This window comes from Venturia canescens, chromosome 6 (genome assembly GCF_019457755.1).
Source record: "Venturia canescens isolate UGA chromosome 6, ASM1945775v1, whole genome shotgun sequence".
Lineage (NCBI taxonomy): Eukaryota > Metazoa > Arthropoda > Insecta > Hymenoptera > Ichneumonidae > Venturia > Venturia canescens.
Window position 1 is genome coordinate 6,205,919 of NC_057426.1, and position 14,264 is coordinate 6,220,182.

At 38.7% G+C, this 14,264-nt stretch overlaps 2 protein-coding genes across 3 annotated transcripts; both read left to right on the top strand.

The window, feature by feature from the left end:
- Positions 1 to 2,315: 2,315 nt before the first annotated feature.
- Positions 2,316 to 10,166, top strand: Cat (Catalase). Of its 2 annotated transcripts, none has more exons than XM_043422732.1 (9): positions 2,316 to 2,343; positions 3,256 to 3,368; positions 5,617 to 5,791; positions 6,072 to 6,213; positions 7,473 to 7,623; positions 7,788 to 7,967; positions 8,158 to 8,349; positions 8,783 to 9,019; positions 9,232 to 10,166. In XM_043422732.1, the coding sequence occupies exons 1-9, from the start codon at positions 2,331 to 2,333 to the stop codon at positions 9,631 to 9,633; spliced, it is 1,605 nt and encodes a 534-aa protein (XP_043278667.1). In that variant the 5' UTR covers positions 2,316 to 2,330; the 3' UTR covers positions 9,634 to 10,166. The 2 variants fall into 2 exon arrangements, with proteins under 2 accessions (XP_043278667.1, XP_043278666.1); XM_043422731.1 differs by lacking the exon at positions 2,316 to 2,343 and adding an exon at positions 3,076 to 3,109.
- A 1,641-nt stretch (positions 10,167 to 11,807) lies between these two features.
- LOC122412382 (defensin-1-like) lies at positions 11,808 to 13,278 on the top strand. Its single transcript, XM_043421854.1, has 3 exons — positions 11,808 to 11,960; positions 12,709 to 12,910; positions 13,100 to 13,278. Exons 1-3 carry the CDS (start codon positions 11,888 to 11,890, stop codon positions 13,137 to 13,139), a joined length of 315 nt encoding a protein of 104 aa, XP_043277789.1. The 5' UTR covers positions 11,808 to 11,887; the 3' UTR covers positions 13,140 to 13,278.
- Positions 13,279 to 14,264: the final 986 nt, after the last annotated feature.

The following is a 14,264-nucleotide window of genomic DNA, read 5'->3' on the forward strand; positions in this document are numbered from 1 at the left end:
AATCTGATAGAAATTTTGCATTTGCGTGCGTAGAAACTTTTTTTTTGCAAGCGTATCGCATCCTTCAATAAAATATTCATGGAGTGGAATAATCGGTTGAAAATCTCGTGAGATATGTCGAAAAATACGAACGCAGGTTGAGCTGATAAAACTAGTTAAAACGCAGTGGTTCATCGACCTTCGTTATTAGCGAACATTCGAAAATGTGTAGAACAAAAGAAAATGAATGTACATGAAAAAAAAGAAAAAACAACGTGAAATACATGTTTTCGTAGTTCGAAGAATTGACCGAAAATACTTCGCGGAAATTGAATTGCATCATTCGATTGTTATTGTGAAAAAATAACGCACGCAATTCCAAAACCTCAGTGAACACAGTTTATTTGAACAATGAAAAAATATTCGAAATACGGAGGTTTTCACGAAGTAGAAACGTAGAAACTGCCATCGATATTGCTGTCGAATATGGGATATATTTTTGTCCTCTGCAAGAAACGATTATCAATTCACTTATGTCTTTATTAACACAGTTGTGCTAATTACAAAACCTAATTCGTCATGCATTGTTCTTGAAAAGCTCGATCCAAGCAAGTCTAAAGTCACGCTCTGTAAAATTTTCACTATGCGAGTGTTCGAGATTTGAGGTTAAACAATCAACCGCGAAGTACGCCGACGCGGCTCGAAAACTACGCGAATATTATCCATACTGAATCGAAAAAGGTTTTTATCCTTCGATTTTGACTCGATAAAACTTTTGTTCCATTCTATATTAGTTCTCGTCTTTCTTCTCGTTAAAAAACATTTTAAAACACGCGTTTATGAGAGTCATTCTCGCCTACAAGGAATGCTTGATATTTCAAAAAAACTATCCCCGGGATCTAAGTTTGAGAACGGAAAGAAAAGACATTTCGGATTAGCCAGCAATTGCTTTTGAGGTTAAAATGGCCAGTCAAATTTTTCGTTCGTACTGTATGAATTCGATTGAACGCTTGAGGTCGCGAAGATCAAAGCACAGCGTTCGAGGACACACGCAGCCGATGCTACTTGCCATTGAATTACAAAAAGGCGAAGGGTAGCCCGGTAAGTAAAAGTGGAGCTTCAATTTCTTTTCAAATCTTTCTCACGTCACTTCAAACCCTCAATTGTCGAGTCAATATACCATGCTTGCAGAGGAATTTTTTTTTAATGATCGATTTTTTGGTTATTTCCCCTGCTTTCATATACCTCGAAATATGTCACGTCTAAAATATTATCAGTTTCGATAATCTAAGCCATCTTTTGAATCGCTACAGCTCAACGAATTTGAAGCAGATAGAAAAACATTTTCAATGCTCATTTCATTTAACATTTTCACTTAATTATTTTTTATAGACGTATAAAAAAAAATATTTTTACGAGCATTTAAAGATAGGCAGTGATTATTCGGGGTATGGAAATGGATAGTTTTTGATTCCCGATTCACCCATTCGTCGTTCATGAAACGAAAAAAAAGTTTGAAAATAACATTTTTGCATCGGTCTTGCAAGGTGGGATCGTCGTTTTTCGTTACGAAATTCGAGTGCCATTTTTCCGTATTTATCGACACAAAGACTATCACCCTAAAAAAAAAATAAAAACGATTTTACATGCAGATAAATCACATATTGATGATTATCACTCGTAGCAGAACATGGCACTAAAGGCAAACTGAATAAGAATTCGTGAAGATCGTTGAGGTTAAAAAGGTGCTAGAGGCAATAAACGTTCAAAAATTGGAGGGCTGCGTCCCCGGAAAACATAGTTCCGAACGAATGATCTTCAGTAAACACGCTTGTAGTTTGAAATGGCTTCAAAACGTTTAACGTATCGTTTACACATAAACACGTATGTTATATACAGAGGGAAAACTAGAATACAAAAATAACATGTTCGCGCGACGTGCGTGCGGGAAAGGAATGGGCTCAGAAAAATCATGTAAAGAGAACGATCTATTGTGGATATTTTATATTTTGTTTTGATTTTTTCTATCGACGCTCTATACTGCTGTGCGATGCCAGAGCGACGAAATACGATGTACGACGCGATGTCCCGTGAGTGTATGGAATTGTACCTGGCTCGTGCGGAGCTTTAACGGCATTGTAATTAATGATAAAATAAAGAGTTCCGAGGGAGTAAATAAATGTCGCTAATGGATGTGCAGTTTTCCATAAAATAATCCTCGCGTGAATCATGCTATGACCTGTCTTCACTTTTGTAACCTTCGGACGTTTTATTATGGCTCGTGACTGCAAAATATGTCTGTTTGTTCAATTTCCAAATAACGAGAATGCAATTCTTTTAATTTGTAGGAAATGATCGTTTATGGTGTGTTGTGAACATTTATATATTTCCTTTTATGTTTTACTTACTTGAAAACGGTTTTGTTCATGGTTACGATGAACGAGCTTGAAAGGAGTGCGAGCATCGATTGATTTTTCATGGGGAATATTAATTTTTTTGGAAAATTCTCTATCAATCTCAGATTATTGTATAAATTCGAACTTTGTCACACGGTCCTCTGTCATTGCGAGTAACTTATGAAAAAATGGTTAGAATTCCGCACTAGGAATGTGAAATTTCTAATATTCCGATCAAAAACCGTTCGTTACTGAGAGAATCGATAATCGATCCTTGTCGTCGTGGTCGTGTACGCCATGAATTTTCTCGTTTTCCAGCTTGACGAAGCGGCTCGAACGGAAAAACGGGCAGGTGCTTCAGAAATCTAATTTTGGGTCTTACATCGATGAGATTCGATTAATTCGGACGTGTCTTGAGAATATTGAGAAGATATGTCAAAGCGTGTGTCATCATTTACGTAGCGCGATTTGTATTCATAATCTTGCGATTGAAAATAGTTATTTCTCAACGAAAACAAGTATCAAAATGTTGAAAAAGTTTTTATTTCGTGCGATACGCTCTCGTAACGCGCAGAACGCGTTACCAAATAGCCTGATTCTGTTGGTGTCATCGCGTTGCTTCTACGCATACTGCGACCGACGAGTGTTTACTCCCACTTTCGCGACTTTCTCCCACCAGAGATCGCTGCAACTAGAGGAAACCGATAAAAAGTCGATGTTGTTTCAAGCCCCAAGTAACTCGCGTTTGTATTATCATTGCGTCAAAAGTCTCGAGTCGCGACCGCTGGCTCGAGATCACCGCTCTTTTACTCCTCCAAACTGTGTATGTGTGTGTGTGTGTGCTTTGAAATTTAAAAACAAGGGATTTGTTATTTTCAAGGCTCACGAACGTATAGTAGCTGTGACACGCCGAGTAAGTTCTCTGACGAAACTGACGAGATGGCCAGAGATCCAGCAGCTGATCAACTTGCTAACTATCAAAAAAGTATCAAGGTAAGTCAGAATTTTGACGTAACAAAAATATTTCATGAACGCCACAAACTGAAGATCCCCTGTGAGATTATCTAATCTCTCGATTAAAGCGGTGCTTTAATTTTTTTCCAATTGAGGAATGTAGAGCAGTGTTTATTTACTTTAAAAGTGCAATCGCGTGTGTTCAGCCGGCGAAATCGAGATAGCGAAAGAAAACAGTGCTTTTATCGTCGTATCACGTTGTATCTATTATCGACTCGAATGAGATAACAAATCGAGCATAAGCCGTTCAAATTTCACTGAAAATCGAGTTCCAATCTTCTAGGTTATTTTATCAACTTTTTTCGCCTTTTAGAGACTGTCAGCGATCCAGTCAGTTACGTGCTTCTCGCTCCTCGCTCGTACAACGACTGGCGACTGGCGAGTTTAGCGCCCCCACCTCGACCGTTGTCCTTTCTGACCTTTCTGTTTTCCCGTCATTGTTTACCGTAGAAATTTCCGATTCGAAAAAGGGAATTCGATATGTCTCGATTATATTTTTTTCGTGCCTGTACATTTGCGCGTCTAACATTTCGAGATTGAGAATTCGGTGAACCGTTAGCGAAGAGACGTTGACTGTGGTCGGGTTTTTTTTTTTCGTGCATTTTTTTCTTCTCCCCTTTGACGTCACGCTCCACTGTTTACTGTCGATCCGTTCGACTCAATGAGAGAGTTCATAGTCGAACATCGGGATGATGATATGAACGACGATTAATATTCCAGCTTTGCATTTTCGAATCCATGCACAAGATTGATAAACTTTTTTTTGCTCTTCGCATATGTTTTTTTCCTTGCGCCGAATGGCGGACTGTTTTCTCCAGCATGTGTTACGCAATCACTCACATGCTTATCAAAACGGCGGAATTTACATTACTGTAATAATATATATTTGAAAACTATGACGTGAAGGTTAAAAAAAAAACTCGTTTTTCGTTGCAATGTCGAGTCGTTCTTACCCATTAACAAAAGATATGGGAATCGATTTTTTTAGGTTCGAAAAGTACGTTGACAATTTTTTAAAGAAGCGTTACCAGAAAATATCACAAACTCTTCGAAAATTATTTCAGGTTTTCGTCTCATTGGAAAGTTTCAAAACCTTGATCTATTGAAATCTCCAGTTGTTAGGGTATAAACGGGTTCCTTTTTTGCCCGTTTCTCGAATAAAATATTCGGAATTCGACCTTTTCTTCACGTCACGCCTATGGGCGAGTGTAGCGCCCTAAGCAATGTTTGCTTGCGGTCATATCGCGAACGATAAATAATATATCCTGCACACTCTCGACTGACTTGACGTTCGTTTTTGCCTTAAAAAATGAAATCGTCGACGCATCGGAGCTCTTAATCAAAGTTATGTCTCACCAAGGATCGAGCACTTATTACGCTCAACTGCGCTGAATAGCCTCTAATTGTAGGAACTTTAATTGTTTTAGTAGATCGATTATGCGATGGCGTTAGCATGTACGACAGACGAACAGAAATTTTCTACTATTTGTGCGGCGTTGATTGAATCAATTCTTCCAAATTCGATACTCGAACAAATTAAATTTGTCGTAAAAATTGACAATCCAGTGAATAATATGGACAAAAAAATCAATTAGGAATCATCAGAATTTCAAAGTTTCACGCCGCTTCCATACTACCTGCTTGAGCTCTAGTTACTTTTTAATTGGAAAGATTTACAGGAGCGCTCTAATGTACCTCGAACCATTTCGCTTGTCGCTGCTGAACTTTTCTGTCAGCAAAAAAAGTCGCGACAGCCCGACATGCTAATTAGAGCATAAAATATCACCAGATCGATCTCGATCATTCGACGTTGACGAAATTTAACTGTTTCTCCTTTTTTTTTCACTTTTCCGTCCAAGTTTGAGTTTTATTCATTATTCATATTATTTATCATAATTTATTAAACGATGCTGAAGTTTCCAACGTTGGAGTCCAACGAAATGATCTAAAAAACTGTCCAATAATTCCAGTAATTCTCCAATTTATTTCCAGTCGAATTTGTACTTTGTAGTTTTTTCAATCTGCACAATTATGATTCGTGAAATAAAAAACTGATGGATAAATCATTTTATTTTCATTCATTTCGTTGGACTCCAACGTTGGAAACTTCAGCGTCGTATTTATTAAGTGATTTTCATTCAACGATGGAAAATCGATAAAATATACGAAAATAACGAAAATTGGCTCATTAATTTGGATTTTAAAACCAGTAATTGTTCATTCACAGGGCGACGTTCCAGTTTTACTGACCGGAAATGGAGCACCGATTGCAAATAAAACGGCCAGTCTTACGATTGGCCCACGTGGGCCGACGTTGCTACAGGACTTCACGTATCTCGACGAAATGTCGCATTTCGATAGGGAGAGAATACCGGAACGTGTCGTCCATGCCAAAGGAGCTGGTAAAAAAAAAATCACGAGTGACGAGCTTCTTTTCTGCATTCTTCGATTTTATTACAGCACAAATCTCAATTTTTTTAAATTACACAATAAACCAAATTTCAATGTTCCATTAATTTCGATTCAGAACTTTTGAAATTGATTTTAAAATGATCAATTTACGAGTGTTGAAAATTCTGAACTTGACGAGCAAAAATCCTCACATTGGAACGACAATTTTTTGTATTTTTACTTTCACGGTACAGTTTTAGAGTGCGATTTATAAATTTTATCATTTTTCAGGTGCTTTCGGTTATTTCGAAGTGACCCATGACATAACGCAATACAGCAGGGCCAAAGTATTCGCGGGCATTGGAAAGAGAACGCCGATAGCCGTGAGGTTTTCCACGGTTGGTGGAGAGAGCGGTTCCGCGGACACGGTGAGGTGAGAACGAAAAACGAAGCAGAAATATCGAAGCAAGTTCGACGGTTGGCAATGCTTTACATTTCTGTTTCACACAAATGTTCATAAAAACAAATATTTCCGGTTGTTGCGTTATTCGCGAATGTATAACGAATGAGGAGAGGTTTTTCTCTGTCAAACTGCGCCACCACTCGACGAATTCTCGTTCACCGATATCTTGTCGAAAGTGCAAAGTAACATTCGCCACCGTTTTCCAGGCGCAGAGAATTTTTTCAACACACTCGAAAAATAATTTTCTCTCGTGTCAAAGGATCCGAATGTAAATGCTTCATCACATTTTTATTTTATGATTCAATGCACGTTCCTCGACTGACCAAATAAGCCAAATTTAACCAACGACAACAATTTAACCAACGGAAGAAAAAATAAATAGAAAAACATTCACAAAATCAAACCAAATAATAAGATAATTGACGAAGATTATTAAGTGACATCGAGCAAAATGATGTAAATTGTGTGCAACTTTGAGGTACTCGTTTGGTGTAACAATATTTGTAAAGAAAAAAATTTCAATAGTATAGTCATGCAACTAATTGGTTACTGCGATTAAGCAATGTTTACGTAAGCCAAGAAAAATGGCGTTGCTCATGGAGACGAGCGCTCGATTATTGCAATTTTTCAAATACATTTCCATACAGCAAACAGAAGAGGTCGATTTTTCCTGATATTCGAAAGCATCTCCCTTCCTGCAATATGCAATATTCGTGACGAGGATCCGAGGAAGGATATTTTTTATATTTGCGAAATGCATCATTAGCATGAGTATTTTTACGATAAGAATAATCGTTGCGATGAATCGCCTCGCGTGAGCTCTAACGATTTCGATCGTTCCAACGATGTTTCAGGCAACATTGTGCATATCCATACAAAAAATTTCTTTTTACGCTTACAATATTATTTTAATTCCAGTTAAAAACACGGGAACTAGTGAAAGTTTATTGCTGATTCTTTGTTGGAAATGCAAAGTTCGGATTTGCCAAGAATTAACGTAATTATTAAAGTCTCGGGGAAAAAATGTCGAAATTCATTGCCTCCCATGATTTCTCATATCCTCTATTTATACACGCTGGAAAAATTTCGGTTTACTTGGAAATAGAAGAAAAAGTTCCATCGTCCTTAATTGATTTTCTTACTCAGAAATCGTTTTTTATAAATTTATATCCACATTGGAATGTCCAATCATAATTATACCAAAGATCAATGTTTCATCATTTTTTCAGAGACCCTCGTGGCTTCTCAGTAAAATTCTACACGGAGGAAGGCATATGGGATCTCGTTGGGAATAACACGCCTATTTTCTTCGTCAAAGATCCAATGTTATTTCCAAGCTTTATTCACACTCAGAAAAGGAATCCTGTCACTCACCTGAAGGTTCGTATTCAAGCTGATAGCAACGACAAAACGATCGTGAAGTAATTCAACAACTTAATTGAGGAAGCAGCCCCTCATGGGGATTTTGAAAAATTTCTAAAAATTAAAAATCGAAGCGTTTATAATTCCGAATCCGTTCGAATCATTCAAATTCGTTATTACAGGACTCTGACATGTTCTGGGACTTTTTATCTCTTCGTACGGAGTCACTGCACCAAACGATGATATTATTCAGCGATCGTGGTATTCCGGATGGGCATCGACACATGAATGGCTACGGTTCCCACACGTTTAAACTCATTAACGACCGTGACAAAATGGTCTACTGCAAATTCCATTACAAGGTAACGTCAGTTCTTCAGTTGTGGGATTATTTCTGAATAAATTAAAAAATGACGAAATTCCACTTTAATTATACTCCTGGAATGGGATTTCTGAAACTGTAATATTTGTTGCTGTTGAAAAACTTTTCAATTGAAAAGCATCAATTTTGTCAGTTTTCCTAACGATTCGATGATTCTCTTTTTCGTTAAGACTGATCAAGGAATTCGCAATCTTCTTGCGGAAAAGGCAGCAGAGCTTGCATCATCGGATCCGGATTACGGGATCCGAGATTTGTACAACGCAATTGCAAAGGGAAATTATCCATCGTGGACACTATACATCCAAGTGATGACTCTCAAAGAGGCTGAAACTTTCCGATGGAATCCCTTTGATGTTACGAAGGCAAGTGTAACCGCGAATGAATGAATCGCGCAAGCGTTGAATTATCGCGCAACTGCATTGAGTTTAAATTCTCGTCGTCATCCCAATTACGTATGATAATTGACGGGAAATGACTCGACGCCTTGCTGAGAAAATGGCGTTTCATCGGAGAGTCTTATATTTATAAAACTTTTGAATAATCTGCATCGCTAAAATGAAAAACTAATTGGATATGGATATAGAACGCGAGCTCGTTCATTTTTTCAATTATTCCCATCGTAGCGGCTTGATGACGGTTTAATATGACGATGCTTATTTTTATCAATAACTCGATGGATTCTTGAGCACCCACGATTGGAAGCGGATAAAAATAGGCGCGAGCTACCATCAAGGAAAATCCATGACTGCGATTTTTCATTGCATACTTTTAAGCACGTTTTCTTAATTTTTACAGGTATGGCCGCACAAAGAGTATCCTCTGATACCCGTCGGTAAGCTCGTCCTTGACAGGAATCCGACTAATTATTTCGCTGATGTCGAGCAAGCAGCGTTCGATCCTGCTCACATGCCGCCCGGGATCGAGCCCAGTCCGGACAAAATGCTCCAGGGACGTCTTTTCGCTTACGGCGACACACACAGGCATCGACTGGGACCTAATCATCTGCAGCTTCCCGTCAATTGTCCTTACAAGGTGAAATGAAACGATAAAGTCGTTTATTGTCAAAGTCAGTTTTCGGACGGAGGAGTTTTTTTATTTCATAACACTGAGAATTGTGGAAACCTGAAAATTGATTGGATTCAAAACTACGAAACTACAAATCGAAGAGTAGCTTGAGAATTTCCCAAAAATGTTGGTCCCTCGGGTAAATTCGTATTGTTATTAAACGTAAACGTTTCTTGCAGGTCCTTTCGACCATGAATTATCAGCGAGACGGTTTCATGACGCTAAACAATCAGAACGGAGCACCGAATTATTATCCCAACAGTTTCAGCGGGCCCCGAGAATGTCCAGGAGTCAGTTCTCCAAGTTTTTACGTAGCGGGTAACGTGGATCGTCACGACCCGGTTGACGAGGACGATTACAGCCAGGCCGGCACACTTTATCGCGACGTTCTCGACGACGACGCGAAAACTCGTCTCGTGAACGCTCTCGTCGGCAGTCTTTCCGGCGCATCGAACTTTATCGTCGAAAGAGCCGTGCAAAATTTCTCCAAGGTTGACATTAACCTCGGCAGAAGACTGACCGAGGGTCTCAGACGAGCGGGCAAAAATATCAACATTTCCGGCAAATCTGCTAATCTCTAAAAGTATCAAATTTCGCATGAAAAAAATGGTGCCGAAGCATGCATCGTTGAAATGCAGCGAAGATTCAGTTTTTTCTCAAACTTATGTCAATGGACCTCCAACTCGAAAGGAAAAATTCCGAAAACATCCGAGAAAAATGAATAATTCGCCTCGCATTCCAACGAATCGAAATTCTTTTCCATCAAAGATGAACCGCCGATTCAGACAATCAACTTTTGTTGATTTACACATACGACAATATTTTTTGCACTTTGTCTATCGAAACTTGTATTTTTTGCGCTGTTATAACCTACGTATTTTGCAATTCCATGCTGTAATGCTGGGAAACATGTAAAGTTTCCATTATTAATCGTAACTTGGGCTCAGAGTTTATTACGAGCCTGTTTTTCAGAATTTATTAAGTTCGTTAGTTTTTTGTACTGCATAATATAATTGGTATATAATCGATAAACAACACACCGAATGATGTTATAATTTTTGTACCGATGTCATGGTTACACATTATAAAAAATTAAACTCAATTTTAACCTCAATTCTTGCATCGATCGATCATCAATCATATTCCTACAATGCTTTAAGAGTTTTAGATAAAATTTTAGAAAATTAGACTCCTCGAACTCCACATGCAGGTGACTCATTTCACGAATATCGAATGCAGGGTAATATGGAGCAAAATGGACACATGGGGGCAAAACGGACTTTCCCGAAACTAAAATTTCATAAAATGCATACATTTTTTTTTCGGTTCCAAATCATGTCCTGACCATAAATCAGAGCAAAATAGATTCCAAACTACTTTCTCACTACCCATTCGCTTTTTTGACTTATTTTTAAAAACCACAATAGCAGTAATCAAAGTACGAATAAGGAAAAAAGGTTTTTTATTCATTTTTTACAAAAATCGCACTCGCAGCTGACATCTTCGTCACACCTGTACACAAGATGTGTGCCCATTTTTTGCATGTTACACAGTAAATCCAATCTTCGGAGGACGACGAGTATAACCCTTCACCCTTCGCAAAAAATGCAAGAAACGTCTTCAGAAGACGAAGATTTGGCTATCTTGGTGAGCTTTTTTCTGTCTGCTAAACTGCTACATTTCGAAAAATGTCGATATTTCGATTTTTATGCCTTTCGGAGGCTGTGTCCGTTGTGCCCCGGAAAATTTTTTTGAAGAAATTCTGGAAACTAGGACCATGAATCAATGGTGAGACTCCGATATCCGATATAGTGCAAACCAGAAATATATCCTAGCATGATGGACCCAAAGTTGATTTTTTGCATTCCTCAAAAACATGACAGAAATGGGATATAAGATTTGACTCATTTTTTTTCATTTACATCCAAGAAATGGAGCCTGAGTGGTCCCATTTCTTTTCCCATATTACCGAGTTGACATTCTATTCGGGAACAGTCGCTTGGAACGGCTGTATTTCGAAAAATGTCGGTTTTTCGATTTTTATGTCTCTGAGGGGGCTGTGTCCGTTTTGCTTCGAAATTATTTTTTTACGAAATTCGGGAAACAAGGACTGGGCATCAATTTTGGGACTCAAAAATAGTTGAAAGACCAATGATTAAAAAATAGTTAAAAGACCAATGAAAGACCAGCTCATCCAATGAAACTTGCTTAAATCCTTACGTGTCCATTTTGGCCCACAGTACGCTAAATGGAAGTTAATCAGGAGCAAAAACTGAAAATGTTTTCAATCCTTCACAATGAATCGTTCGACATGTTTTGGAAGCTCCGATTTTTGGATTAACTTAGTTGGGTGCAAGAGCATGAAAAATTATAATAACTGAACTTTCGTAAATTGCCTCCGCAAGGGGCGTACTTTTCCATGTAAAAATGTCCAACCTTGAAAATTTATTACATAAAAACGAAACGGTCAATATTTAAATTTTGGGAACAGCTGCGTAAAGTATTCGTTTATATCTCAGTGTGACATTGACCGAGTTATTCACTCGGCTATAAACCACTGGTAAATAAAAGAAATTTGGACTGTCAGTGCGTCTTTGTTGCATAAAACAGCTGTGCGGGGAAATCCATATTTCCTCAGAGTCGAAGAAGCGTCCGGGGAAAAACTAATTTCTTAAACGGAGTGTCAGCAAACAAAGTGAATCCGTAATCCGTGTTATCGAGGGGTATATCGAGAGCTATAAAACGGTGCATCGGGAGACTGTTAAGCACAGTACATTTTGGGTGCTTCTGGTGGACATTTGTCAGTAGGAAATTCAAAATTGCGATTCTCTCACGATGACAAAGATCATTTTAATTGTTCTATTCGCTACGGTTTTCGTCGCTGCCATTTCGGCAGCACCAATGGAAGGTACAATTTTCTATTTTCTTTATTTAAGGTAGATCATCCCCGTAGGATCGTATTTTATCCGTGTCTAAATTGGATCAATTTTTACTCCCTTATTGAAGATACAATCACTTCAAATTAATGTCAGAGTTACCAATTCGAAATTGTAAATACATTTTTTCAACTTATCTCATGGCGAATGAAATTACGAACGATTTCATCAAAATTTCATCCGTCCCTGGCGAAAATACTATAGTTTAATAGTAGGCTATGACAGGAATGGGCCAAGTCAAGAAGAAACAAAATGCCCAAATAGCCAAATGTGAGGTTGTACGAGTGCTCATTACCAATTTCGTTCAATCATTAACGTAATATATCTTTATTACTAGTAAGACAATCGTCTCGAATTTTTTCCCAGATCTTCACTAAATACTTCATTGTTATTGCGTACTTTTTCATAAACTTCGTAGTCCCTTAACCTTGTGTATTTTTCTTCATACTTAAACACGTTTATCTAAATAACCAACAAGACGAACCCTTTACAATTTGATATGCGTGTCAATCGACTAGCCATTTAAACTCTGCGTAAATTTTAAGACTTTCTTAAGAAAATCGTTTCGTGCATGAACTACCTTAACTAATCAAAATGTTTTTGAACCTATTTGGATGTGATTTTTCTGACTTTTTCCTTCAAACAATTCCTTCCAAATAATTTCAATAAACTTCAGGATACTTCGGAATGGAAAATTTTGATAAATTCTTCAATTTTCAGAGTACCAACTTCCGGAAGAAACCGAAGAGTTTTCGGACCTGGAATCGGTGGACGCGGCAGCAGAGCATCTTCGCTTCCGGCGCGTAACTTGCGATCTTCTGTCCTTCGGAGGTTTCGTGGCCGATTCTGCATGTGCAGCAAATTGTCTGAGCATGGGAAAGGCGGGAGGAAAGTGCAAAAGTGGCGTATGTCAGTGTCGGAAGTGAGTATCTTCGTGATCATTCGAATTTCATAGGAAGAATAAAAATAACGAAAAGTTTTGAGATTTTCGTCAGTTTTTGCCTCTAAATTTAGCGAAAGTTTTCGAATTTTTTTCTTTTCGAGATACATCATTCCATTAATCCCTCATTGTTTATTGCTAATTCGATTGTTTGATGTTCCAACGATAAAGGACCAAAATCAAGGACCTCTGGGACAAGCGTTTCGGCTAGAGGATTTCCGGACAGGATGGCGAGAAGGGGGGAATCTCACGAGCCTTCCGACCGCTCAAACCAAGCAGACCCACCGAAAATTTCATATTTGATTTTCAATGGAAAGCAGGAGTGAAAATAAAATGATGAGAAGCGAGTCTATCGTTCGTTCTCATTTTGATTCAACGGACGTTGGAGATGAAAATCGAATGACGAGAGTGAAAAATCCTTTTCGCTTCAACGGAAGACCCGTTTGACCGTAGCCACAAAGATTTCACCTCAAAGTCCTGTCATCGTCGATATTCGTTTGTTTTTATCTTCTCTCCGTATGATTACACGTGAAATATTTGGTTGGAGGAGGCCATTGTTTCCCCGCATGCGGACGCATAGAACGCTGGAAAGTGGCGGTGGCCATCTTGATACTTGAAGCTGGATGCTCTGTCCGGCACTCCACTCTCGATGGTACTCTCATGGACGTGCATAAATATGGTCAGGCTACTGATGGTAGCGAGTGAAAATGGGATGGTTCCGAGGGCCTGGCAATACTTGCTTGTCGTTTCCTCCCTCTTTCGTCCTCTCTCATTGATATTGCACTTTCCGTCCTCTCTTTTTATATTGTTTTTTCTTTTCAACGTATGCCTCGATCCTGTTCTCTCTCATGAGATTGGCCAATCGACTCGCTCCCTCGCACCGAAGCCAGGGGTGCAGCTCTGCTAACGATTTTTCATATATATTCCCATGATGCAGGCTCCACGCCAGTTTTATTAAGACTCCAAGTGGCTGGGGCATATACGAGTTCTCTCCTCATCCTCAATGAGCGTTTTTTCCTGTTTTCTCATCCCGCATCGACTTTCGAGGGCTTGCGAAATATTCGAGATATAATTAAGATTTTTTCGAGCGAGTTTCACGAGTGATTGATGTCCGGATTTATTCGTTTTATTTGCAACTCCCGACTCGGCCGACGCAGGCCGGGAAGACTTGAGTTGTGAGCTCCACCGCGGTCGGCTGAGTGCCTTTGTCGCAATTCTCCTCGGAAACTGTTACAACTGTGCCGACCAATATTTTCACGAGGAATTTTATATTTTCTCTTTTTCTTCAATGGAAACTCGGAGGGAACGGAATCGTGTGGGAAAATTTTTGACATTT